Source organism: Aspergillus japonicus (assembly GCF_003184785.1).
Source record: "Aspergillus japonicus CBS 114.51 unplaced genomic scaffold BO86scaffold_4, whole genome shotgun sequence".
In the NCBI taxonomy this organism is placed as follows: Eukaryota; Fungi; Ascomycota; class Eurotiomycetes; order Eurotiales; family Aspergillaceae; genus Aspergillus; species Aspergillus japonicus.
In genome coordinates, this window is record NW_020291641.1 from 224,861 (window position 1) to 246,477 (window position 21,617).

At 56.8% G+C, this 21,617-nt stretch overlaps 7 protein-coding genes across 7 annotated transcripts; 3 read left to right on the forward strand and 4 right to left on the reverse strand.

The window, feature by feature from the left end:
* Window positions 1-715: 715 nt before the first annotated feature.
* On the reverse strand, window positions 716-2,218 carry BO86DRAFT_434425 (CFEM domain-containing protein; the record flags this gene model as incomplete). The annotated part of the gene is made up of 3 exons (XM_025675898.1): window positions 1,707-2,218; window positions 1,267-1,630; window positions 716-1,204 (listed from the first exon to the last, which is right to left on the reverse strand). The coding sequence occupies exons 1-3, from the start codon at window positions 2,177-2,179 to the stop codon at window positions 716-718; spliced, it is 1,326 nt and encodes a 441-aa protein (XP_025531858.1). The 5' UTR covers window positions 2,180-2,218.
* A 510-nt stretch (window positions 2,219-2,728) lies between these two features.
* On the forward strand, window positions 2,729-7,058 carry BO86DRAFT_453127 (glycoside hydrolase family 55 protein). The gene is made up of 2 exons (XM_025676971.1): window positions 2,729-3,813; window positions 3,878-7,058. The coding sequence occupies exons 1-2, from the start codon at window positions 2,938-2,940 to the stop codon at window positions 6,959-6,961; spliced, it is 3,960 nt and encodes a 1,319-aa protein (XP_025531859.1). The 5' UTR covers window positions 2,729-2,937; the 3' UTR covers window positions 6,962-7,058.
* Window positions 7,059-7,840: 782 nt separating this feature from the next.
* Window positions 7,841-9,571, reverse strand: BO86DRAFT_330037 (glycoside hydrolase family 15 protein). Its single transcript, XM_025668702.1, has 3 exons — window positions 9,318-9,571; window positions 8,421-9,261; window positions 7,841-8,372 (listed from the first exon to the last, which is right to left on the reverse strand). Exons 1-3 carry the CDS (start codon window positions 9,538-9,540, stop codon window positions 7,901-7,903), a joined length of 1,536 nt encoding a protein of 511 aa, XP_025531860.1. The 5' UTR covers window positions 9,541-9,571; the 3' UTR covers window positions 7,841-7,900.
* A 375-nt stretch (window positions 9,572-9,946) lies between these two features.
* On the reverse strand, window positions 9,947-11,857 carry BO86DRAFT_302904 (sugar porter family MFS transporter; the record flags this gene model as incomplete). Its single annotated transcript, XM_025667552.1, has 5 exons — window positions 9,947-10,189; window positions 10,243-10,319; window positions 10,384-10,729; window positions 10,787-11,259; window positions 11,323-11,857. 5 exons carry the CDS (start codon window positions 11,855-11,857, stop codon window positions 9,947-9,949), a joined length of 1,674 nt encoding a protein of 557 aa, XP_025531861.1.
* Window positions 11,858-13,432: 1,575 nt separating this feature from the next.
* BO86DRAFT_137886 (Pkr1-domain-containing protein) lies at window positions 13,433-14,413 on the forward strand. The gene has a single exon (XM_025666165.1). It carries the CDS (start codon window positions 13,733-13,735, stop codon window positions 14,270-14,272), a length of 540 nt encoding a protein of 179 aa, XP_025531862.1. The 5' UTR covers window positions 13,433-13,732; the 3' UTR covers window positions 14,273-14,413.
* A 750-nt stretch (window positions 14,414-15,163) lies between these two features.
* Window positions 15,164-18,294, forward strand: BO86DRAFT_330046 (anaphase promoting complex subunit 2). The gene is made up of 2 exons (XM_025668703.1): window positions 15,164-15,859; window positions 15,934-18,294. The coding sequence occupies exons 1-2, from the start codon at window positions 15,290-15,292 to the stop codon at window positions 18,274-18,276; spliced, it is 2,913 nt and encodes a 970-aa protein (XP_025531863.1). The 5' UTR covers window positions 15,164-15,289; the 3' UTR covers window positions 18,277-18,294.
* A 344-nt stretch (window positions 18,295-18,638) lies between these two features.
* On the reverse strand, window positions 18,639-20,368 carry BO86DRAFT_385581 (TauD/TfdA family dioxygenase). Its single transcript, XM_025671136.1, has 5 exons — window positions 20,246-20,368; window positions 19,855-20,187; window positions 19,500-19,765; window positions 19,101-19,379; window positions 18,639-19,013 (listed from the first exon to the last, which is right to left on the reverse strand). The coding sequence occupies exons 2-5, from the start codon at window positions 20,128-20,130 to the stop codon at window positions 18,650-18,652; spliced, it is 1,185 nt and encodes a 394-aa protein (XP_025531864.1). The 5' UTR covers window positions 20,131-20,187; window positions 20,246-20,368; the 3' UTR covers window positions 18,639-18,649.
* Between the last annotated feature and the right edge of the window lie 1,249 nt (window positions 20,369-21,617).

Consider the following 21,617-nt stretch of genomic DNA (forward strand, 5'->3'; position numbering starts at 1 on the left):
CGGACCCTTGGCCTGAACTAAAGTGAGGCCGTCATTTTTAGCGGATTGGGGCTTGGCTAGTGCTTGGCTAGTGCTTGGTAGTGCTTAGCCGGGCTTGGACTCGAACACACGGGGTGGACCCTGGATGACTGTCGGCTAGTGCTATAGTAGTGACTAGCACGAGACCAATTCCATGCTATTAACGCCAAGACTATCTGCTGCACCAGGATCACGGAGTTGCGCAGGGGTCTGCTACACCAGGATCCGGAGTTCCGCAGGGTTTCATTTCATCTTTGAGGGACGTGCACCGTGACCAGTAGCAGAAGGCATCCGGTCTCTGCTCCGCGCTTTTCGATTGGATTTTGGGGGAAATTGACTCAATTCTGCATGTCTGCTCGCGGGCTGGCCACATTTCTGACGCTACGCTAGGCTTTGAGGCTCGTGGAGTGGATTGGGTGCCTGTTAACGCAGGACCAGAGTCGTTGCTTACTCTGACTCACCTATCGTATCAGGTTACCCCTTATCAATGACACCTGGGTAGAGACTCGAGATCTGCACGGACGAATCAAAATTTCCAAACTAGATTAAGATGTCTCAAGTTTGTGGCGCACGTGGTGAAGAGAGCCAGTTCACCACTGGCTGGCGCCTCGGAGTGAAGCCCCAATCGGTGAACATGTAAAACTACCTCTCCAGCGGGCACCCCCGCCACTCCTTATCCCTTATCCTCGCTCACACCTTACTTGCCAGTGGCAGCTGCCGCCGTAGCAGAAGCACAGTATACGCTCTCGTAAGCCAAAACGGTGGTGGCCACCTCGGTGCCACAGGCGGCATTCGAGCAGTCCCGCATGCCGTAGTAGAAGTTGATGTTCTCGCACAGACAGGCCGGGTCCGGACTACTACACCCGAGGGACGAGTATTGGGTTAGCATATTGTTGAAGCAGGTCTGACCGCAGGTGGGGAGGTCGGAGATTGCGGTGGCACTGGGTGCAGCACTGGTCGTGGGGCTACTGGTGGTCACCGGATACGTGGTTTCAGCGGCTATGGCCGAGGTGCAGTATCCGCTCTCAAAGGCCAGAACCGTGCTCGCCGCGGCGGTCCCGCAGGCAGCGTTGGCGCAGTCGCGGATTCCGTAGTAGAAGTTGATGTTTCGGCAGAGGCAGGATGGGTCGGAGGTCGTGCAGCCGAGACTATCGTACTGCGCGAGCATGTTGTTGAAGCAGGTTTGCTGCGCGAGAAATGGAGTTAGCAGGTAGACTTCAGTGGAGCACAGGAGCAGGGGGGGCTTACGCCGCAGGAAGGCAGCTGGGAGATTGCGGTTAGAGTTGCGGTGACTGAGGTCGTTTGGGGGGGAAGGGTCGTCGCAGGGACAGTGTCACTGAGGGAAGGCATCGAAGTGGTGCTGGTAGGGGATGTGGTGGAAGATTCCATCGTGGTGGATGAGGCGATAGCCGTGGCTCTGGTTCCATCGAATCCTGTTGCAAACACGAGAGCTCCATCATCCCCAGCGATGGTGGGAATGACGGTGGCCGATCCCGCAGTATCATAGCTGGTGATGTCCATCAGCACGTTGGGCCAGATGCTAGAAGTGCAGATAGCGCCCAAACCTGGACGCGTGGAGTCCTGGTAGTTGGGCATATATACTCCATAGTTGCTGTTGCAAGGGTACATTTTCAGTTAGTCTTGTCCGGAGCGTAATGGAAAGTTTGAGTGACGAGCATATCACATACCTGGGACAACAGACAATGTATGTGTCGGTGATGTTGTAAGTCTCCCAATCTTGCGGACATACCAGCTGCTTGTACGGGGGCAAGACACTAGTAGCCACCGCACTATAGGAGAATTGGCTGGGGTAGCAGGATGAGAGTGTCAATGTAGGAACTGGATTGACAATGTTCTGCCAGAGCTCAGTCGACCAAGCTGGGATTTCGGTCATCCCTCCCGCGCATCCTGAAGGTTGGGTATACACCGTGGTGAGCACCAACGGATCCCCCGGAGTGATGACACTGGATGAGGCGGTAATGAGCGATGGGGAGGCCGATACAGTCGAGCCTCCTGATGAAGATGCCGTCGAGATGACCGTCGATGAGACGGAACTTATGGGAGTGACTCCAGAAGTTGTAACACCAATTGTCTCCAGCTGGGCGAAGACAGCAGGGAAACCCCCAAAACTAAGGTAAAGAAATCGAGAGATGGAATACATCTTGGGTGATTGGTTTGGCGTAGCCAACAACGAGGGAAACAAGAGGGCAAGATGGGATAGGAAAGGAGGTAAGGAATGAGGGCTTCAACAGGGGAGCAAGAGTTCCCAGCTTAATCGAATAAATACAGGAGGTTCTTTTCATACAGAACAAGGGCCAGGGGCTGGGGGGTCTGGAAGCAAATTTCTCAGCAGGATGGACCTAGTAAAGTTAACTCAAACAGTACAATATAGTCATACTATAGACTAGATCTAGCCTTATCAAAGTAGGTGGGGGCGGGTTTACCACGCCCCTCGGAGTGCATTAGCCCTAATTGTCGACTTCGGCGAAAATTAATCATTTATCTCACTCTCATGATATCGCGATTAGAAAAAGGTTCTCGTAATGTATCTCTTTGTCCTCGGATCGATCGGATCCAGGGAGTGCTTTTTGGGAAAGGAGATTTCTTGTCCAACCCCGGTGGTATATATGCGGTGTATGTCCTTGGGACTCGACTGACAGCAGAAAGCTCCACATCACTCACCCCCCAGGCTATTGTTTTGCCAGTCACTCTTTGTCTATTCGTTCATCAATCCATTCATTCATTCATTTATTTATTTATTCATTCATCAATTCATTCATTCAGTCAGTCAGTCAGCCATTCCTTCAGGGCGTTCATTGCGCCTCGACCGTGGCCATCTGTGCTAAATCCCTTCCCTAAGCCTGACTTCTTGATCCAACAATCGTTCTCTTTCATTCGTTCATCCTAGCATGCCGAAAAATGGTAGCTTTAATGCGAAGGACATTCTCCTTGTTCGTGCTTCTAGGTTTCTGCCTCAGTCTGATTGGGGCCACCCCAATCGCCGACTCTGATTTCCATCTGTGGCATCAGAGGCAGGCGCTTGCCAATCCTCCCCGGCCACGTTCCCTCAATGTCTCGAGCAGTGAGCTGCGGCAGGCTCAGAAGCTCGTGGAAGCTGCTGTAGCGCAGCAATCCGAGTACAATGCCTGGCGAGTAGCGAACCCCAAGCGCAACACATATGAATCGCGCCATTCCAATGCTACCTATGCCTCGACCCAGCACAAAAGGTCTGACCAGCCGGCGGCGCCCACGTTGGATGCCCGCCTCCGAGCCGCAGCCGCGCTCCTGGCTGAACGCCACGCCGCTCAGCAGTTGAGGAATGGTACTCTTCACAAGAGCTACAGTCAATTCACCAAGGCGCCCAAGCCCCTGACCTTGGCGAAGCGGGACACCACAGACTCGTCATCGGGCTACTGGCCAGCCCAGGTTGACCATGGCCGCCCGCCCATGGGGTGGGATTCATCCTACCCGGTCTATCGAGACGTCACCGATCCCATGTTTGGAGCCAAGGGTGATGGTGTGACTGACGACACCGATGCCATCAACGCCGCTATTTCCTTCGGAGGAAGCTGCCAGGAAAACTGTGAATCATCTTCGACCAAAGGCACATTCATCTATTTCCCGCCGGGCACATACCTCATCTCCTCGCCCCTCAATGCCTCTTACTACTCTCAACTGGTGGGCGATAAGAATGATCTTCCGATCATCAAAACCTCTCCCTCGTTCATTGGCCTGGGAGCAATCCAAAGTGACGTCTATATTCCCAACGATAATGGAAATGAGTGGTACATTGAAGTAGGTCGACTGTTGAGACGTCATCCCTCTGAAAACACAGAACTGACCCGTCCGTCATCTGTAGCAATCCAACTTCTACCGCCAGGTCCGAAACCTCATCATTGATATCTCAGAGACCACCACCGCGAGTGCGGCCGGACTGCACTGGCAGGTTGCTCAAGCGACCTCCCTGACTAACGTGTACATCAGTGCCAGCACGAGCGCCGGAACCACCCAGATGGGCCTCTACACCGAAAACGGCAGCGGTGGCTTCATGTCCGGATGCACAATCTCGGGTGGAGCGTACGGTATCTATGGTGGTAACCAGCAATACACGGTCCGCGACTTTCAGATCTTCAGTCAAACCAAGGCGAGCATCTGCCTGATCTGGGACTGGGGCTGGACCTGGTCCGGATTGCACCTCTCCAGCTCTCCCATCGGAATCAGCCTGATCAACCCCCAGGATACCTCGGGTCAGCCCGCCGGATCAACCTACATCCTCGATACCATGTTCGACGAGACCCCCATTGCCATCCAGGCAGACTTCGAGCAGTCGACCATTCTGGAAACCAGCATTATCACTCTGGACAACATCGGGGTCAACGGCGTCGATACCATGGTTGCCTTCACGGATGGCTCAAGTCTTGACCTTCCAAATGGTGACGTGGACTTTGTGGTTATCGGGAACCTCCAGGAAGATGCTTCCAAGTCCTTCGGGTCCTACGCAGTGAATGTCCAGAACCCCCCACCGCCTCTTCTGGATGCTGCGCAGGACCAGGTGCTCTATCGAGACTCGTACTTCTACAAAAGTCGCCCGCAGTATGAGGACCTCTCAGTGGGCAGCATTGTCAGCGTCAAAGACCATGGCGCCGCGGGGGACGGGGCCACCGATGATACCGCGGCCATTGTCGCGGCGCTGGCGCTGGCCACGACCGACAACCTGATTTATTTCCCTCCAGGCTCCTACATCGTCACCTCCACGATCGTTATCCCAGCCCATACCCGCATCACAGGGCAAGTGTGGTCGCAGCTTGTGGCCTCGGGCGACTACTTCGCCGATATGACCAGCCCTAAAGTCATGATCCAAGTAGGCAACCCCGGCGACGTGGGAACGGTAGAGATCAGCGACATGCTTTTCACCTCCATTGGAGAACTGCCGGGATTGGTGATGATGGAATGGAACGTCCAGGCCGAGATCCAGGGCTCGGTGGGCATCTGGGATTCGCACTTCCGCGTGGGCGGCGCATATGGCACCAAATTGCAGCTGGCCGATTGTCCCATCAGCGACGCGGTTGCACCGGGCTGTGTCGCAGCCTCTTTGATGCTCCACATCACCCCGGAGTCCAATGGTTATTTTGAGAACATGTGGCTGTGGGTGGCCGACCATGACATTGACGACCCAGCCAACACCCAGATCACCGTCGGAGTTGCGCGAGGAATGCTGGTCGAGTCGACCTCAGGGCCAACTTGGATGTACGGCACCGCCTCGGAGCATTCCATCCTCTACCAGTACAACTTCATTAACGCCACCAATACCCTGGCCGGGATGATCCAGACCGAGTCTCCATACTATCAGTTTACCGATGCCACCGAGTCTCCGGGGCCTTTCAACGCATCGGTGGGCCTTTTCACCAACGACCCCAGCTTCCCGGATGCCACCTGCACCGCGTCGCCCGAGCTCTGCAATTTCGCCTGGGCGGTGATCCTGAACGAAAACACGAACCTCACCATTGCAGGCGCCGGCCTCTACTCGTGGTACGACAACTACCTGGAGACCTGTGTCGACACGCAGAACTGCCAGCAGCGGATCGTCCTGGATCAGGGCGAGAACTCGGGCTTGTACGTGTGGAACCTGATCACCATCGGCGCCGTCGAGATGATCAGCAATGTCAACGACAACAACATCATCCTCGCAGCCAACAACACACAGGCAATCGGGCATCCCTTCTGGAGTGCCCTGGCCGCCTACCTGGACGACTATGCGCCGGAGATTCTCTCCTGCGACGATGACTCGACCGACCCGGCGTGTCTGTCGACCTGGCACTGCGACCTGACCCAGCAGTACGCGACGGTCGAAGAGCTCAACAACGCGCTGGGCAGCTATCCCGACCAATGCATGCCCTACTACGCCATGGGCACCCTCTACACCACGCTGAACGCCTCGCTGGCCAACTACACCGCGGCCAACAAGGACTACGACAAGTATTTCGGGTACTACCAGCAGTATGTGCGGGACATGGTCCCTGATGCCCTCAAGGCCTTCATGGCCGGCTCGACGCCGAGTCAGCCCCAGGGCGGGCCCGGCAACAAGTACTTCGACTGCACTTGCGAGGGCTACGGGCCGACCTCGACGCAGCAGTGCCCGTTTACCTACCGGCAGCTGATGGGCGCCGACGCCTTCACCATGACGTACACGCTCAAGAACGCCAGCGGGTTCTACGGCGAACTGGCGAGCACCTACGGCATCAACCAGACGTGGGTGACCTTTGGCAACCAGGGGGGTCCGGTGCGCCAGATCGGCCACTGCATCCCGGGCGACTGCTCCGACGGCACCGATTACCGCTACGTCAACGTCCCCGAGGCCGTCAAGTCCAATCAGATAGACGTGACGAACCCCAAGGACATCATCACCGCGGCGTGGCCCTCCATCGGCACCCTGCAGAACAACATCCTGGCCCGCGAGCTAGACCTCAATTTCGGCGCCTGGGCCGGCGGCATGCAGGACCTGCTCGAGACCTTCTCCATGCCCGTGCTCATGCTGCAGCAGGCCATCGCCTCCATGGCCAGCGTCAAGGCCATCGGCGAGAAGCAGGCCAAGGAGGACAAGATCAAGCTCGTCTTGGAGATCCTGGGCATCGCCTTCGCCTTCCTCCCCTTCCTGGACGATCTCACCCCCGAGCTGGAGCTGCTCGACGGCGCCTTCGAGACCGTCGCCGCCACCGGCAACGTCGCCCTGGGCATCCAGAGCATCGTCTCCGACCCCACCTCCGCCCCCATGGTGCTCCTGAGTCTCATCGGGGGCGGAGGCCTGCGCGACGCGGACGACTTCTCGGCCGCGGCCGCCGCGCGTCGCGCCGTGACCGAGGACGACATGGAAAGCATCGGGAAGGATTTCAAGGCCGAGCAGGACAAGTTTGACGGGACCACGGAGCCGAAATGCCGTGTTTAGGTGGAATGGATGGTCGGGTGTACTAAGAGCTCAGCTTGCCGCGAGGAATCGGATGGTGGAGGGTAGGTCGGGCTATTCATCGGATAGCTTGTTGTAGTGAAGTATAACGGGGAGAAGTCGATCAATGCCAGCGACTCTGTTCAGGAAGCTATCCGTTGCCGAGCAGTTCCATTATAGACCGGGAGACGTGTAGGACAAGTGAATGGAAGGGGTGCCCACCCCAATCAATGAATCCCAACCTGCGCTGGGTACTTAAAACAACCTCTCAGCCCCACATCTCGTCGCGCAACCATCGCACGGGCAATCCGCGTGATCTTGAATCCTGCCTCGCCTCCCGTTCCACTGCTGCTGGCATGAAGCCTCTAGACTAGCAAGAATTCCGGTTCCCCTCCTGCCCTTGGTCTGTGAACATGCTCTCAAATGCGAGGATCCGAAGCATGCTCTTTAAAGCCCTATCCATGTACAAACGATCACTGAGTGGAGGTCAAGTGCTCCCGATAAGCTCGAGAAAAGTGCCTTGTGAACCTTCGTCAACAACCGGGCCATGAGAGGGTTCTCTTGGAGCCAGTAATTAAGAAACCCACTGCTCAAACGCAAGTGGCGACAGGAGTTTCAACAGAGAAATGAATGTAGGAGAGAAACACGTGAGTTATATACACTTCCGACATCCCAGCCCGTACATACGACCATAGGGTGTGGAGAACAGGGCTTCCCGTCCGCTCAGCCGTACTTAAGCCACACGCCGGGAGGTTAGTAGTTGGGTGGGTGACCACCAGCGAATCCCTTCTGTTGTATGTTTTTTGCTCAGTTTTGTTCTTATGTCGCTCAAATAACCTGCTCTAGATTAATTACCCAGACACGTATCAAAGATACTCAAGCCCCTGGAGCACGATTCATCATTCAAGTTGGCGTGTGATGAGGCTGCATGGTGCGAGTCAATCACCTCAGCTCGTCATGCACCCGCCATGACCCAACGACCGGCGTAGCATACTGCCCGGGGACGCTCGTCGCGCTACACGTCGCCGGGGCCGGCGCTGCGGCGGACGCGCCCCAAGACGCAGGCACCGCGCCGCTCCGTCTCGCCGTCGCCGTCAGGAACGCCGCAAACGACCACGTCAGATCGACCGCCGACACCGGCTTCCCGGTGTTGCGGTCGAACTGCTCCGCCAACCCGCCATCCGCCGGGGTATACTCCTGGACCACGGAGACAAAGCCGTCCGCATACCGCCTCACCGCATCGCGGATGGCCGCGTATTCATCCGAGCCTCGTGGGTAGGACCCAGGGACGAGGTCGCGGAGGAGGTCCGCGAAGAAAGGCGCAGACACCGCTGTCACGTCGATGACGCCTTGTCGGTCCCACTGGTATAAGGCGTCGTACAATTGCTCCGCCGCGGCAAGGGTCGTGAGGTACCTAGCTTCTCATCAGTCGTAGGACAGGGAAAGACTCAGCACGACATACCATGGATGCCCCCCCTGATAGATATCCTCGGCGTAGCGCCCCACCGCCGCCGCCGTGCCAGCCCCACGGCCCTCATTCACCTTGTACAGAGATCGGAACGAGTCGACCACATGCTTATGATTCGACAACGCGCGGGGCGAGCACGGTTGGAAGGTACCGCCACCACCATCACCATCATCATTGCACGACGCCTCCGGATCGAAGGTATGGACCGCAGCAAGGATGGAATTCGCATCAAGCCCCGAGCGCCCGCTGGTTGGGATGTTAGAAATGACCGCCGCCGTGCCGTCCCAATACTGCTGGAGATGACACAGGATCTGCGGCGCGATCACCGCGCAGCCGGCGCACGTCTCGCCCACCGCCGCCGCGAACGCCTGGCCCTCGACGAGCGCCTTGTGCTGGACGGCGGTGGTGAAGAACGAGGACCCCCGGACCTCCTCCCAGAGGTCGAAGGTGGTCTCGTTCCAGTACTGGGCGACGTAGGCCAGGTCGTTGCGGACAATGGGCCAGATGTTGGAGCGGGCGAGGGCGGTCTTGCCGTGGGCGAGGAGGCGGTTCCCGTAGGCGATGAGGGCGGAGGCGCGCAGGGGGGGTCCGTCGCGCTGCGGGCGCCCCCACGCCTCCGTGAACTCGGTGATGTTGACGTGGAATTTGGGCTCGCCCAACCCGGTGCCATCGGCTAGGGCGCCGGAGGGGTTGGAGACGGTTTGCTGGGTTGCTTGCGAGGTGACGAATTGTTGGAGGACGCGTTCGATGGTGGAGGTGTCGTCCCCGTCGTCGGTCAGATGGGCGGTGATGGCGGGGATGGTCAGCCCCGCATCTCGTGTCCAGGTGTAGAAATCTGCCACGCTCGTTAGCTTGTTCATATGTGTGCGTCGGAATGGGAGTGGGGCTTACAGTCGGGGTCGGATTTGGAGGGTGAGGCGACCACAATGCCTGGATAGGCGCCGTGTGCCAGTGCTCCCTCTGCTCCGATGTTGTTGAGAATCCCCTTCCAGGCGATCGGGGTTTCCTTCTCTATGAACTCAGCGAGGGTGGTCGCATCGACTGGTTCGGGATTTGCAGTCGCAAGGGCCGTGTTGAGGATGACTTTTAGTAGAATCAAGTGCTTGGACCACATGTTGGGTGATAATGCTCTCCTTTTGAGCGGGTGGTGAGCGAAGTTGGAGAGTTGCGGGAGTGGACGGGGACAAGGCGACCTTTTGTGGTTGTCCCCGCAGGGATGCAGGGCTGATCGACGGTTACACTGCATGCATCGCATTATGGTCTTTGTCCTACACACGAAGCAGCAAGCATGTTATACTTATACGCTCAACAAACTAACAAGTCTACATCACAAGAAAATAAACCCAATCATGAAAATTGAAAATCGTAATTCATAACCCTGGGACTACCTAATAAACGCTATGTATGAAGGATTGAAGCTGCAGCGCACGGATCCACCAGTGGACGTGAAGCTGCAGATGACACACACCCTGTCTGATCTTCGATGAGACGAAGACAGAGGGATAGACTGAAAGATCTGCTCAAACAGAAGCGCCTTGGGTCTCCTCCTCCTCCCGCAGTATCCGAGCCTCGACCGACCGTCGAAGGTCCCGATCGGCTTCGCTGGAATTGTCCTTGAAGATGTGGTCCATCTGCTCGAGGGTGCGCCCTTTCGTCTCGGGGACGAAGAAAAAGGTCCACAGGAAAGTGAGAACACAGAAGACGGCGAAGAAGACGTAGGCCCCGTAGCCGGTGTCTTGGATGAGGGGTGGAGTGATCAGGCCCTGTTGGGGATGCGTTAATGGAGGTGAATCACGGATCGAACTGCTGCACTTACGATAATGAAGTTGTTGAGCCAGTTGGAGCAGGTGGACAGCGCCACCCCCTTGGCGCGGAGCGAAGAGGGAAAGATTTCTAGCGGATGGCTTGTTAGGATCCTGGTTCTTGTGCGTGTCCAGCAATGAGAATTTCTGCTTACCGGACGGCATCGCCCAGCCAACAGGACCAATGGATCCTCCAAAAGCAATCATGTACACGAAAAGAAGAGCCACACTGGCCCAGCCGGGTCCCCGGTGAGCAGGCCAGTTGTCCGAGTAGAGGCCGACCAGAACGGAGATGATGATGTGGCAGAGCGCCATGATGGCTGCACCCCAGAGAAGCAACGGGCGACGGCCGATGCTGTCCATCGTCCAGATTGTCGTGGCCACACCGACCAGCTGCAGGACGTTGAGGATTCCGCTCATGAGCAGTTGCATGTCGTAGTCTAGGCCCATGGTTTGGAAAAGGGTCGGAGAGTAGTAGATAAGGGCGTTAATACCGACAAACTATGATCACGTTAGCCCTGAACAGAGTATCAAATAGGGAGCTAGAGGGGGACATACCTGCTGGAAGAACATGAGCATGACACCCACGTGGGTTCGCCGCCAACATCCGCTCTTGAAACAGTCCGCCCAGCCGGCTATCTCCAACAGCAGCGAGCTCTTCAGTCCGCCATCCTGGAGATTGGGATGTCTTTGCGCGTTGATCTCCTGGTGAAAGCGTACTTCGGCCTTGATATCCATGAATTCCTGGCGCACACGCTTGTCCGTCGCAGGCAACTGCCGCAGTCGCGACAGACTCTGCAGGGCTTCCTCCTCTCTGCCCTTGGAGGCAAGCCAGCGCGGCGAGAACGGCAAAACAATGACACCAGCCACCAGAATGATAGCCGGGGCCATCTGAAGCAAGAACGGCAGGCGCCAGGCCCATTCCCCGGCCATGTATCGAGTGCCATACGTGATCCAGTATGCGATGACGATTCCCAGCACAATGAAGAACTCTTCCAGCACCAAGAGGGTACCGCGACACTCGGGAGGGCCTATGCGCAGCAGCAAATATTAGCATCAAGAATGTCAGTCCTCCTCCAATAACGGATACATACTGATCTCAGAGATGTACAATGGGGCCACCATAGACAGCATGCCGATTCCCAGACCACCAATAAACCGGGCAACTGTCAACATGGCATAGTCCATCGCTGCCGTCTGCAGAATAGAACCGATCAAGAAGATAATCACTGCCACGATGATGGAGTATCGTCGCGAAATCTTATCCGCGATCCAACCCTGGTTCAAGGCGCCTATGAGTGCTCCCAACTCAATCATTGCTGTCATCAACCCCTTCCAGAACCCGGAGCCTGAGTGTCCCTCAGCTACCTCGGGAAAGCGTTTCAGAAATTGGTCCATGACTAGGATCACAGAGACCACACCCTGGTCATACCCGAAAAGCAGACCTCCCAGGGTTGAGCATCCGGCACACAGGAGTACAAAGGGATTGGCGATGAGACCCCGGATCCCGGGTGGGCCGTAGGGCTCCCGGCCGTCAACAATGTCCTCGGCATGGTGGGTGACCCCTTGGATGGAGGATCGACCATCTGCAATGAGGTCTTTGGTGGGTTGATCAGATTTGGTGGTCATGGCCATAAACGTGAAGGATAAACAAAGGGGGAAGGAGGAGGAGCGAAGTGCTTAGGGAGTGATCCCAGTGGGTCGGGGAGAGGAGAGGAAGGAGATCTGCTGCAGGTGATCGACGTTGCCAGAGAGGTCTACATGTCTACAGCGAGAGGTTACAGTGTTACTTATAGTCATACAGAATCCGGGGGGGAAGTGAATATGGTCGAAGCTTGGAACCAGTCGGAGGCAGCCAAAAGCCTTGGGTAACGGCGGGCGGACCGGTACGACCTGATTCGCCCCGGCCCAGATTGTTGTCCCCGGATGGTTCCAGCGCCATGAGGCAGAAGAGAGGAGAAGAAAATAACCCTAAATGCGGTGATCTGCAGGGTGGATGGTCGAATAGAAGAGGGGGATGCAAGTGGGACGGGGATAGAGCCATCTACCATCGAAGCCAAGCGGCCAAGCGGCGAATCCCATCGAAGAGAACGGACTGGGAATGGAACAACATCGAATTGCCGGTCTGGTGTCTTATCAGGCATTCTAACTCCAACAACAGAATAGAAAAGAACCTGGAGCTCAAATCAGACCACCAGCTACACCTGTAGTCGAGATTGTGCGATCTTCCAGGATTGTGTGTGCTTGTCATCGCAATGTAGCACGTGCCATCGTCATTGTAACGGCATGGGAGTCCATCTGCCAAATCCGGACATGCAAACGGAATCAGACTTGGCTTCAGTTCAGGTCGGGGAAGTTCCGTGGGGGGTTGTACGAGCAAACAGAGTTGCTCAGTCCCCCTTCTCAGACCGCAGGCTGATCAATCTGATCCCTCCGACATGGTCGTTATCTCGGGGTTGCGGGTAGGGAGGATGACCGTGTCATCGCTTCTTCAGCCGTGGAGATGACAGGTGCATCTCCCACCGCACGAGAGAGAAAGTAAAAATGATGACTGCATCTTCCAATCACGCGGTGGCCAGAGTTGCCCCAATCGGGAGATCATGGATGATGCGACAGTCGGCAACGGAAGTGGATAGAGACGGAGAGCTGACGATAGCCGGAGGGGAAGAGGGAGAGGGAAAGAAAGAGGGAGAGAGACCTTCTGAGATATGCTGCCTGCCTGCCTGCCTGCCTGACAAACCATTCGATCCCGTGATGATGAGGATGACTTTGCAGTCGTTGGGCTGCTGCTGCTGCTGCTGCTGCTTTCCTCACCTCTGCTGCCCACCGCCGGAGCGGGCACCAGAGCGGGCAGCTGGTCTCTCCCCCTCCCCCTCTTTTCCCTTCCTTCTCTCCATCTCTTCATGAAAGTAGCCTGAAATCTCTCTCTCAACTTCTTCTTTTACTTCCACAGTTCCCTCTATCCACCCTCGTCTACAATTTCCACTTTTACCCATCGATCCCCCACGGGGTAAACCGTGACTAGCCCAGTTCCTGGTCTACTGTGTACTCAACCAAAGACCACAGAAGTGATATTCCCCACCATCGGCTCAAGTCAAACGCCGACCGGCCAAACCTGATCGGTCGATCCTCCCCCGCAACCCAAACACCCAAACATTCCGCGACTCTCCCCTGCGCCGACCTTCCCTCCATCTTCCTCACTCAACCTTCCCTCCAACTCGGTATCTTACACAGAAGACCTTTTACTCGCCAGATCTCTGGGTAGCTGTAGAGCCATCTAGTCTTCAACGCAAGCCAGCAACCTCGACCTCACACCGAGCGACCCACCGGCTGAACGAGAGAGGAGAAAAATAAGCACAGAAAAAGAAACCCACCACCGCTGCAACGGATTCCACTTTCCGGCTGCGACGTCATCTCCCTTCCTCCCCCAGCTTCACCCAACCTAGTACCTTGCAATCTCCCCCCGCATTCGGCCGGCCAATCGAGCTGAGGCAGATCGCCATTATGGCTTCGTTCATGGAGGACCTCTGGTCCAGCATTTTCACTCCGGGACCCACCCCCACGCTCCTGGTCGCGACCAACGTCACCTTTGCAGCTCTGCAGGCTTTGCTCTTGTCTCTCCTCCTGGCTACCTACAGCATTCACTTCCTGGTTCTATCCTTTCTATCTGGCGCTCTCTGGTGGTCTATCAACTGGTTTGCGCGAGAAGTAAGGCAGTTCCAGGCCGAGGAAGCGGAGAAACAGAAGCAAGCGGGTCAGGAACAGGACGAGAGCTCCGAGGACAAGCCGGACAGCAGCGTCCGCAAGACTCCTGGTGCTCTTGACGCCACCGATAGTGATACGGAGACTGAACAAATCGCCGTGCGCAAGGAGACAGCACCAGTGCCCACATCCGCTCCGCGGTCCACCACTGCCTCGGCCACCCTCCAGCTCCCCGAGGCGCAAGGCGAAATCCGGAAGCGTCTCAGCGTCAGCGGCGAGAGCTCGGGCTACCAGAGCACCGATAGCGAATGGGAGAAGGTGGACGATAACCAGACGGCCTAGATACGCAACAGGTTTGCGGTCGCGCAGATGCAGCTACTTTTGGGGGCCCAGACCCGGCTCGAAGTGCCTTTTGGTTACACCTACCTACACAACCCCTCAGAACAGACTCCGATACATCTGTCTCGTGGGCGGGGATGCATATGTTCAATATTTGAGTGGCCTTGTCTTTTCCTCGCACCGACGAGATACCCGTTAGATAACATGCCTTGCCGGTAGACTGATGATATGCCAATGTATCATCATGTTAGACTCATTCCGTGCATCAGAACAGCCCGTTGGGCATTCAAGTAGTACTCACAACACTGGCAGTTAACGCACTGGCGGAAAAGTGATAAGCCCCCAGTGGCACAAATCTTGGAGAAGCTCTTAGCCAAAGTAAAGCGGCTGCAGGCCATGTTGCCATGTTGCATAGCCAATACGAGATCCCCACCTGACGATATTCCAAGATACCATTGTCCGAGAGTCAGGATCAGCTAGCAGACCATAAATCCCCGCGTGACTTGCTAGTGCCTTTGATCCTTCATCTTACACAGTGACTGCGTTCGATTTGCACACCGGCTTGTATATCTGTGTATCTCTCTTTAACGCTGCGGTGACTTGGAAGCAAAGCTACCTTTGCAATACAAGATCGGCTTTGATTGTAAGGCTGTAGGCTTCAGTGTGGTGCAGCATGGATTTATCTCTCCAGCTGAATACATTAACTTTAAAGTAACACAGTTCTGTGCTCTAATTGGACCTCAGCTAGCTGTACTATAACTTGAGTCCGACATGCTTGGGGATTTCCTCATTAGAAAATCCCTTATCGATAAGCCAGCTGACTCAGCCGACACCTCCAAACCATCAACACCGTCAATTCCAGCAACTGCACTCCTTCAATCACTACAACATCCACGACACCGGACTTCATACACTACAATGCCGCCTCGATGAAGGCGCGCAGCGACCACAAGCCACATCCAGCTCTACTATGACCCTCCTCGATTGATCCCTCACTATCCGGGCTCCACTCCCACCACAATGCCACCAACAACAGCTACACCCACCACCAGCCGGCGCAAACGCGTCTTCTCCTCCGTCCTCCCCCCAGCCTCGCTCGACGACTTCCCTCTGGCCGCGAAGTCTCACGCCCTCGGTCCGAACCCTCCCCTCTTCTCCCGCTCCTCCCACCGCTCCCACCAACCCGATTCCCAGCGCCCCGAGAATCCCACCTTCCGCACCTCCACCACCTCCCAGCAAACCGAGATCGCAACCTCAGACGATGACGACCACGACGAGCTCTGCCCCGAGCAGGCGACCTGGGACCGCGCCTGGCGCGTCGCGACGAAGTTCCTCGCGGTCCCCGACCGGGGCTTCGCGACGCTCCTCCGGTGCGAACAGATGGATCAGTCCCACTTCATGCGGCTGTGGAACCGCCATCGCACGGCGGACCAGGAGATCCTGGATGCGTTCGCGTGCTTACTCGAGCCGTTTCTCGGGCAGAGGAGGATGCGACAGCAAAGGGACGCGCTGCAGAAGAGTATCCTGGATTGGTACGGGTTTGAGATCCGGAGGCACTTTTTGAGGAATGTGAGAAGTGGGTTGGTTGAGGTGAGTTTGTTGGGTCGGTGGGAAAATGGGGGTAAATGTGCTTGCTTGCTGACGCTTTTTTTTTACCGATGCAGACGCTCCAAGGGCCGGAGAAGGATGGTCTCTTGCAGAGGATTGTGGTGTGTCTGCAAGTCATTCGAGGGATCTACTTCGAGCCGCTGGCGGAGATCCTGACCGCGCTGTATCGGGGTGAGCAGGAGAGTGTGTATGGGAAACTGTGTCGGTCGTTTCATATGATGGTGGCTTACGCACTGCCGTGGTCGCAGGCGTCTGCGTTGCTGAGTCGCGAGGTCATGAAGGAGGCGCTGGTCATCCTGGGGATCGATGCCCTGCGGGAGAGGGCTGCTGCGGACGGGCTGGATGATGTGGATGACATGGATGTGGATCGGCAGTGCTCCGTGTCCTACCAGGACTGGCGCGACGAGCCCTCGCCCTCCGCCCGGATGCAGATGTTAACGGAACAAGATTCCCAGGTCAGGGCTGCGCGAGAGCGGCTGCTGATGCTATTCAATGGGCTGCAGCTCGTGGGGATGGGCGGCGACAAGGCACAGAAGGTGTTCGCGAGCGTCATGGATGCTTTGATGACCGAGTTCGTGCGAACAGCGTATACGGGCCAGTGGGAGGGCCCGTCGCTTGCTTCGCAGCACTTGCGGCAGTGGATTGAGAACGTCTTCGCGCAGCTAGTTGTGCAGGTCCTGTCAATCATCAATGTGCCTGAATCCGGTGAAAGGGAAATCGACAACTTCGATGTGACGCTGGGCGATGTGGAGAAGTGGCAAGAGATTGGCATCGCTCGTCTGGGAGCGTTACGCACGAGCGAGCTCTTCGATGTGATCGTGGAGTGGCCTGCAAGCAGCGGTGCGATCGAGGATCTCCGGCACTTCACGACCTACCCAGCCGCGCGATATCATCTGACACAGTCCTTCATTGCAGCCTTGAACTTAAGACTGCTGCATCCGGGAGCATCCACTATCGAGATTCTCCAGGTCTATATTTCTATCATCCGAGCCTTTAATTTACTTGACCCCAAGGGCGTTCTCCTCGATCGGATTGCCCGCCCCATCCGTCGATACCTCCGTGACCGAGACGATACCATCAAAGTCATTGTTGGCGGGTTACTGGCCGATCCTGCCGATGCGGACGGCCAGACCGCATCCGTCCACCACCCGGACACGCTGGTAGAACTTTCCGCCGAGCTCACCAAGGCGCACCAGAACTCCCTCCGAGCCGACAGCGGCGAACTCGACTGGGATGACATGAACTGGATGCCAGACCCGGTGGACGCGGCGCCAGACTACCGGAAATCCAGGACGTCGGACGTGATTGGCAGTCTGATCAGCCTCTTCGACTCGAAGGAGATGTTCGTCAAGGAGATGCAGAATATGCTCGGCGAGCGTCTCTTGCGGAAACGTGCCGACTTCGACCAGGAGATGTCCGTGCTGGAATTACTCAAAGTCCGCTTTGGTGACAACGCGCTGCAGGCGTGCGAGGTCATGCTCCGCGATATCTTCGACTCGCGCCGCGTCGACGGCGTCATCCGCAACGACCAAGGCCTAGCGGAGAGCCAGCAGCAACCGGAGAACCCCGACCTCCACGCCAAGATCCTGTCGCATTTCTTCTGGCCCGACCTCCCGGGGCCGGAGTTCCGCGTCCCCGAACCCATCGCCTCCCTGCAGCAGCGCTACGCGCAGGGCTTCGGCTCCCTCAAACAATCCCGCAAACTCACCTGGCTCAACGGCCTCGGCCAGGTCACCGTGGAACTCGACCTGGAGGACCGCGTCTTCGTCGACGAAGTCACCACCTGGCAAGCCACGGTCATCTACGCGTTCAACTCCTCCTCCGCTACCAACACCACCAAAACCATCCCCGACCTCGCCCACCAACTCCACATGCCCGCCACTCTCGTCCGCTCCGCCTGCCTCTTCTGGGTGAGCAAACGCATCCTCCACGAACATCCGCGCGACACCTTCCGCGTCCTGGAAGTCCTGCCTTCCTCCTCCGCTGGCGAGCATGACGGCCCACCGACCGCCCAATCCACCGCGACCTCCCCCACGAGCCACACCGCCCCGACGACCCCGACGACGCACCACCCCCGCCGCCCGTCCAACATCGGCACCTCCCCGGTCTTCGAAGACGCGGCCGAGGCGGCAGCGGCAGCGGCGGCCGCCGCCGCCAAGGAATCGGCCGAAGCGGCCGCGATGGAGAAGATGAACCTGTACTGGCAGTTCATCGTGGGGATGCTGACGAACCAGGGCGCCATGCCCCTGCAGCGGATCGTGATGATGCTGAAGATCGCGGTCCCCGGCGGGTTTCCGTTCAGCAACGAGGAGCTGCGCGAGTTTCTGGCGGGGATGGTGGCCAAGGGCAAGGTGGAGATTGTGAGTGGGGGGAATTACAAGATCAAGGCGGGCGGGTAGAATGGCTGGAGACTGGAGACTGGAGCTGTATGTGTTCTCTTGAGGATAGCTGAAACTCGGAAACACAGATGGCAGTATCCCCTTTCCAGCATCAGCATTAGCATCAAGAGAGGAAGAGAGAGGAAGTACAACAAGCAATGTACTGTACGAATTATGACTACCACCTAATTACACTCACACACTCACACTATGATCGAACCCCATCCCATCCCATCCCCATAGTACCTTAACACAAACCATGGTATTTTCATTCCACCCAACAGAAAAGACACGGCTAAATCATACACCACACAAAGAAAAAAAAAAAAAAAAAAAAACACAAATCACCACAAAAGACCCTCCCCCCCAAATCCAAGTCCCGCAAGAATCCAATCTACTCCGCATCCAACGGCGCCACCGGCGGCTGATCATCGACCTGGATGCCCCCGCGCTTCTTCTCATTACTATCCCAGAACGGCAGGCGCCAGCCCCCTTCGCTCTCCGGCGTCGCCAGCCACAGCCGCATCAGGTGCCGCCGCGGCGTCGGCGGCGCGTGGTCCACGTACGCCGTGCGCGCGTGCAGCACGTGCGAGTTCGCCAGGAACTGGATGTCGCCGACCTCGAGGATCATGTGCAGCGCCAGCCGGTTGCAGGTGGCCTCGAGCACCTCGAGGGCTTCGATTTGGGCGGCGCTGAGCGGCGGGATCAGGCCCGTCGAGGAGAAGCGCGTCAGCGAGCGGACGTAGTACGGGTCCCATCTGGGGGGTCTGTTAGTGTTGTGGTTTTGGGGTGGGGTTGGGATGTGCTGGGGGCAAGGTTGTAGGGTGGTAGGGGTCACGACGCACTTCGTATACACCCTCGCCGGCGCATCGCCCTCCCGCTCCCCCTCCCGCTCCAGATACACCACACTCGTGCGGATCCACTCCTCCTCGCCCTGGCTCGTCTCCCCCTTCCGGTCGAAGTACCAGATCGGCTCGGTCAGCGTCTTCAGCACGTCCGGCCGCTCCGCGGCGAGCGTGTTGTACACGTGGTGCGAGGAGACAAGGTCGGATTCGCCGCCCTCGCGCGCGCGGTGGATGCACAGCAGGCCGACGATGTCGGAGTCGTCGGCGTGGAAAAATTGTCTGCACCCCCCCCCACACCCCGGTCAACGGTCAGTACTAATTCTCGGGCTTGGGGCTGCGGCTGGGTTGGTCGGGTGGGTTGGGTTAGGTTAGAGGGGAAGACTGGCAGGCAGGGCTTACCGCGCATTCGTGCGATAGATGCGCACCGAGTCGATCTGCGTCGGATCCTCACCCAGATCCTTGACGTGACCCAGAACGTGGCCGCGGCTGTTCTGGCTCACGAAATACCCCAGGTAGGTGCCTAGGCCCATGTACGCGACGGCGGATTTGTGGTTGCCCCAGGCGTGCACGGGGAGGCCCTTAAAGAGGATGAAGCCCTTGCCGTTCAGCAGGTCTTCGCGCAGGGTGTGCAGGCGCGTGGAGAGGGTGGGGAGGGGGAAGTTCGTCTGTTGCTTGGTTAGGATCTCTTCTTCGGAGTGGGATGGTGGTGGAGCTGGAGGAGGTGATGGTGAAGGTACCGAAGGGGCCTGCTCACCTTGCTGATACCCGTCAACGGGATCTTATTCGCTAGAAAGGCGTCCGCCGTCGTGGAGAGCTCCTCGACCTCCGCGGCAGTGAACCGATGGGTCCATTTCTCCGGGTGTTCGCGGTAGTCCTCGGGTCTCCAGACGGTCGGGCCGGTGATTTCCTTGGGGAAGCGGTCGAAGGGGTGGATGTGTTCGTAGAGCGGGGGGTGTTGGCCGGTGGTTTTGAGGCCGTCCGGGAAGATGTCCAGCGGGATGGTGGTGGGGGGTTGTTGGGTGAGAGCCATTGCTGCGTTTATAGTCTCGGTGGACAGTGGCTATGTCAATGTGGTTGGGTTGATATGCTGTAGTCGAGGATCAGAAATGCGGGTTGGATGAGCAGGGGAAGGATTATATACTTACCCTGCAACCCCGCTACCCCTCGACGCCTCGGCGCATCGGCGCATCGGTCCAGCCATGGTTCCAGAATTCGTTCCTGCACGCGATGATCATTGAACTTCCGCGCACTTGCAAAGAGTGGAGAGGATGGCGTGCCTGCGCGCACATGCCTGGGTAAGCCAGTGATGCTGCTGTTGGCGGGCGATCACGAAAGCCGTGGTCCGATGGCGCAATCTCCCGTGATGATCGGGTGTTGTTTCTTGGTGAGCGTCCAGCGTTGGGGACAATAACGTTATCGCGTCTCGGGCGAGAAATGCATCGGCCGGACTCTGGGCAGAGGTAGCTTTGTTGCATTGATGATTCTGAAAGCGATGTTCGATGGAAGGGGGGATAGTTTCAGAATTGCCTATTTAGGAAGGTCATAGTAGTTGCGTGGGGTCACGTGCTTTTCATACATGCGACTCTTATTATCAACGAAACTGTATCTAAAGAGCCCGATCGCATAATGATCGTGATGAGTTGCTACTACCTCTAATCAGCACCAGTGTTACAGTTCAGGCGTGTTTTAATCTAGGTTTAATATATCATCTGCCATTCAAACAACCCTTATTCAAAACACCCCTTCCAAACCACCGAAGGACTGAGCAACTAAAGGGCGACAGGTGTCGGGCTCCCACTCCTTCGTGCTTAAAGATTGTGTCCGCGATTCGAGAGATTATTTGATCCCTTAGTAGTTCTGGATGGTTGGAACTAGCTGGGTTATCCGCGTGCACACACGAGGTGAAGGCCTTTGGATCACGTGGCCGGATCACCAGGAACGCCGACAGATTGCAGGGAGACCGAGGGTTGTGATGAAGAAGGCACTTCTTCATGGTTGACATTTGCGATGTCCTCTGGTTTGGTCAGGCAGTAGTGCCTGCACGTAACGTTTCTATTCGCGACTTTCACATGGCACCTATAGAGGTTAGCATATGCTGTGCATGTGATTCGGATATGCTTATACCGGAATTATTCTCGGCTGACACTCTTAGGGCGCGCGTGGAGTGAGGCTGCCATCTTGAGTTGTTGTTTGGGATCGGCCCTACATATGGGCCGTGGCCGACATTTCGGCGCTATATGTAGGGTGTACGTGGAGTATAGGCACAACGTAGAGCAAGAGGAGTGTGATCGGATGAGACGATCTAGGAAAAAATACAGTTAGCATCTGCTGGGTATGTACTGGGAGGGTGGAGATAATAAAGGAAAATATCATTGCATATACAAGACATATGCGGGGTAATAGTGAGAGAGGAGATAGAATAACACAGGGCTGGCATATGTAAGAGAAGAAGAAGAAGGATAGAGACAGGAAAACAGGCTTCCTGGGTATAGGGTGTGGGATATGCAAATGCATATT

What these genes read in the sequence shown, in the direction of transcription:
- BO86DRAFT_453127 (XM_025676971.1), top strand. Translation starts at nt 2,938, where the DNA reads ATGGTAGCTTTAATGCGAAGGACATTCTCCTTGTTCGTGCTTCTAGGT. An exon ending in GAAATGAGTGGTACATTGAA is followed by an intron (nt 3,814 to 3,877) that starts GTAGGTCGACTG and finishes CGTCATCTGTAG; the next exon opens with CAATCCAACTTCTACCGCCA.
- BO86DRAFT_137886 (XM_025666165.1), top strand. Translation starts at nt 13,733, where the DNA reads ATGGCTTCGTTCATGGAGGACCTCTGGTCCAGCATTTTCACTCCGGGA.
- BO86DRAFT_385581 (XM_025671136.1), bottom strand. Translation starts at nt 20,130, where the DNA reads ATGGCTCTCACCCAACAACCCCCCACCACCATCCCGCTGGACATCTTC. An exon ending in ATCTATCGCACGAATGCGCG is followed by an intron (nt 19,380 to 19,499) that starts GTAAGCCCTGCC and finishes GGGGGGGTGCAG; the next exon opens with ACAATTTTTCCACGCCGACG. An exon ending in CCGGCGAGGGTGTATACGAA is followed by an intron (nt 19,014 to 19,100) that starts GTGCGTCGTGAC and finishes CAGACCCCCCAG; the next exon opens with ATGGGACCCGTACTACGTCC.
- BO86DRAFT_330037 (XM_025668702.1), bottom strand. Translation starts at nt 9,540, where the DNA reads ATGTGGTCCAAGCACTTGATTCTACTAAAAGTCATCCTCAACACGGCC. An exon ending in CTCCAAATCCGACCCCGACT is followed by an intron (nt 9,262 to 9,317) that starts GTAAGCCCCACT and finishes CGAGCGTGGCAG; the next exon opens with ATTTCTACACCTGGACACGA. An exon ending in TATCAGGGGGGGCATCCATG is followed by an intron (nt 8,373 to 8,420) that starts GTATGTCGTGCT and finishes ATGAGAAGCTAG; the next exon opens with GTACCTCACGACCCTTGCCG.
- BO86DRAFT_330046 (XM_025668703.1), top strand. Translation starts at nt 15,290, where the DNA reads ATGCCACCAACAACAGCTACACCCACCACCAGCCGGCGCAAACGCGTC. An exon ending in TGAGAAGTGGGTTGGTTGAG is followed by an intron (nt 15,860 to 15,933) that starts GTGAGTTTGTTG and finishes TTACCGATGCAG; the next exon opens with ACGCTCCAAGGGCCGGAGAA.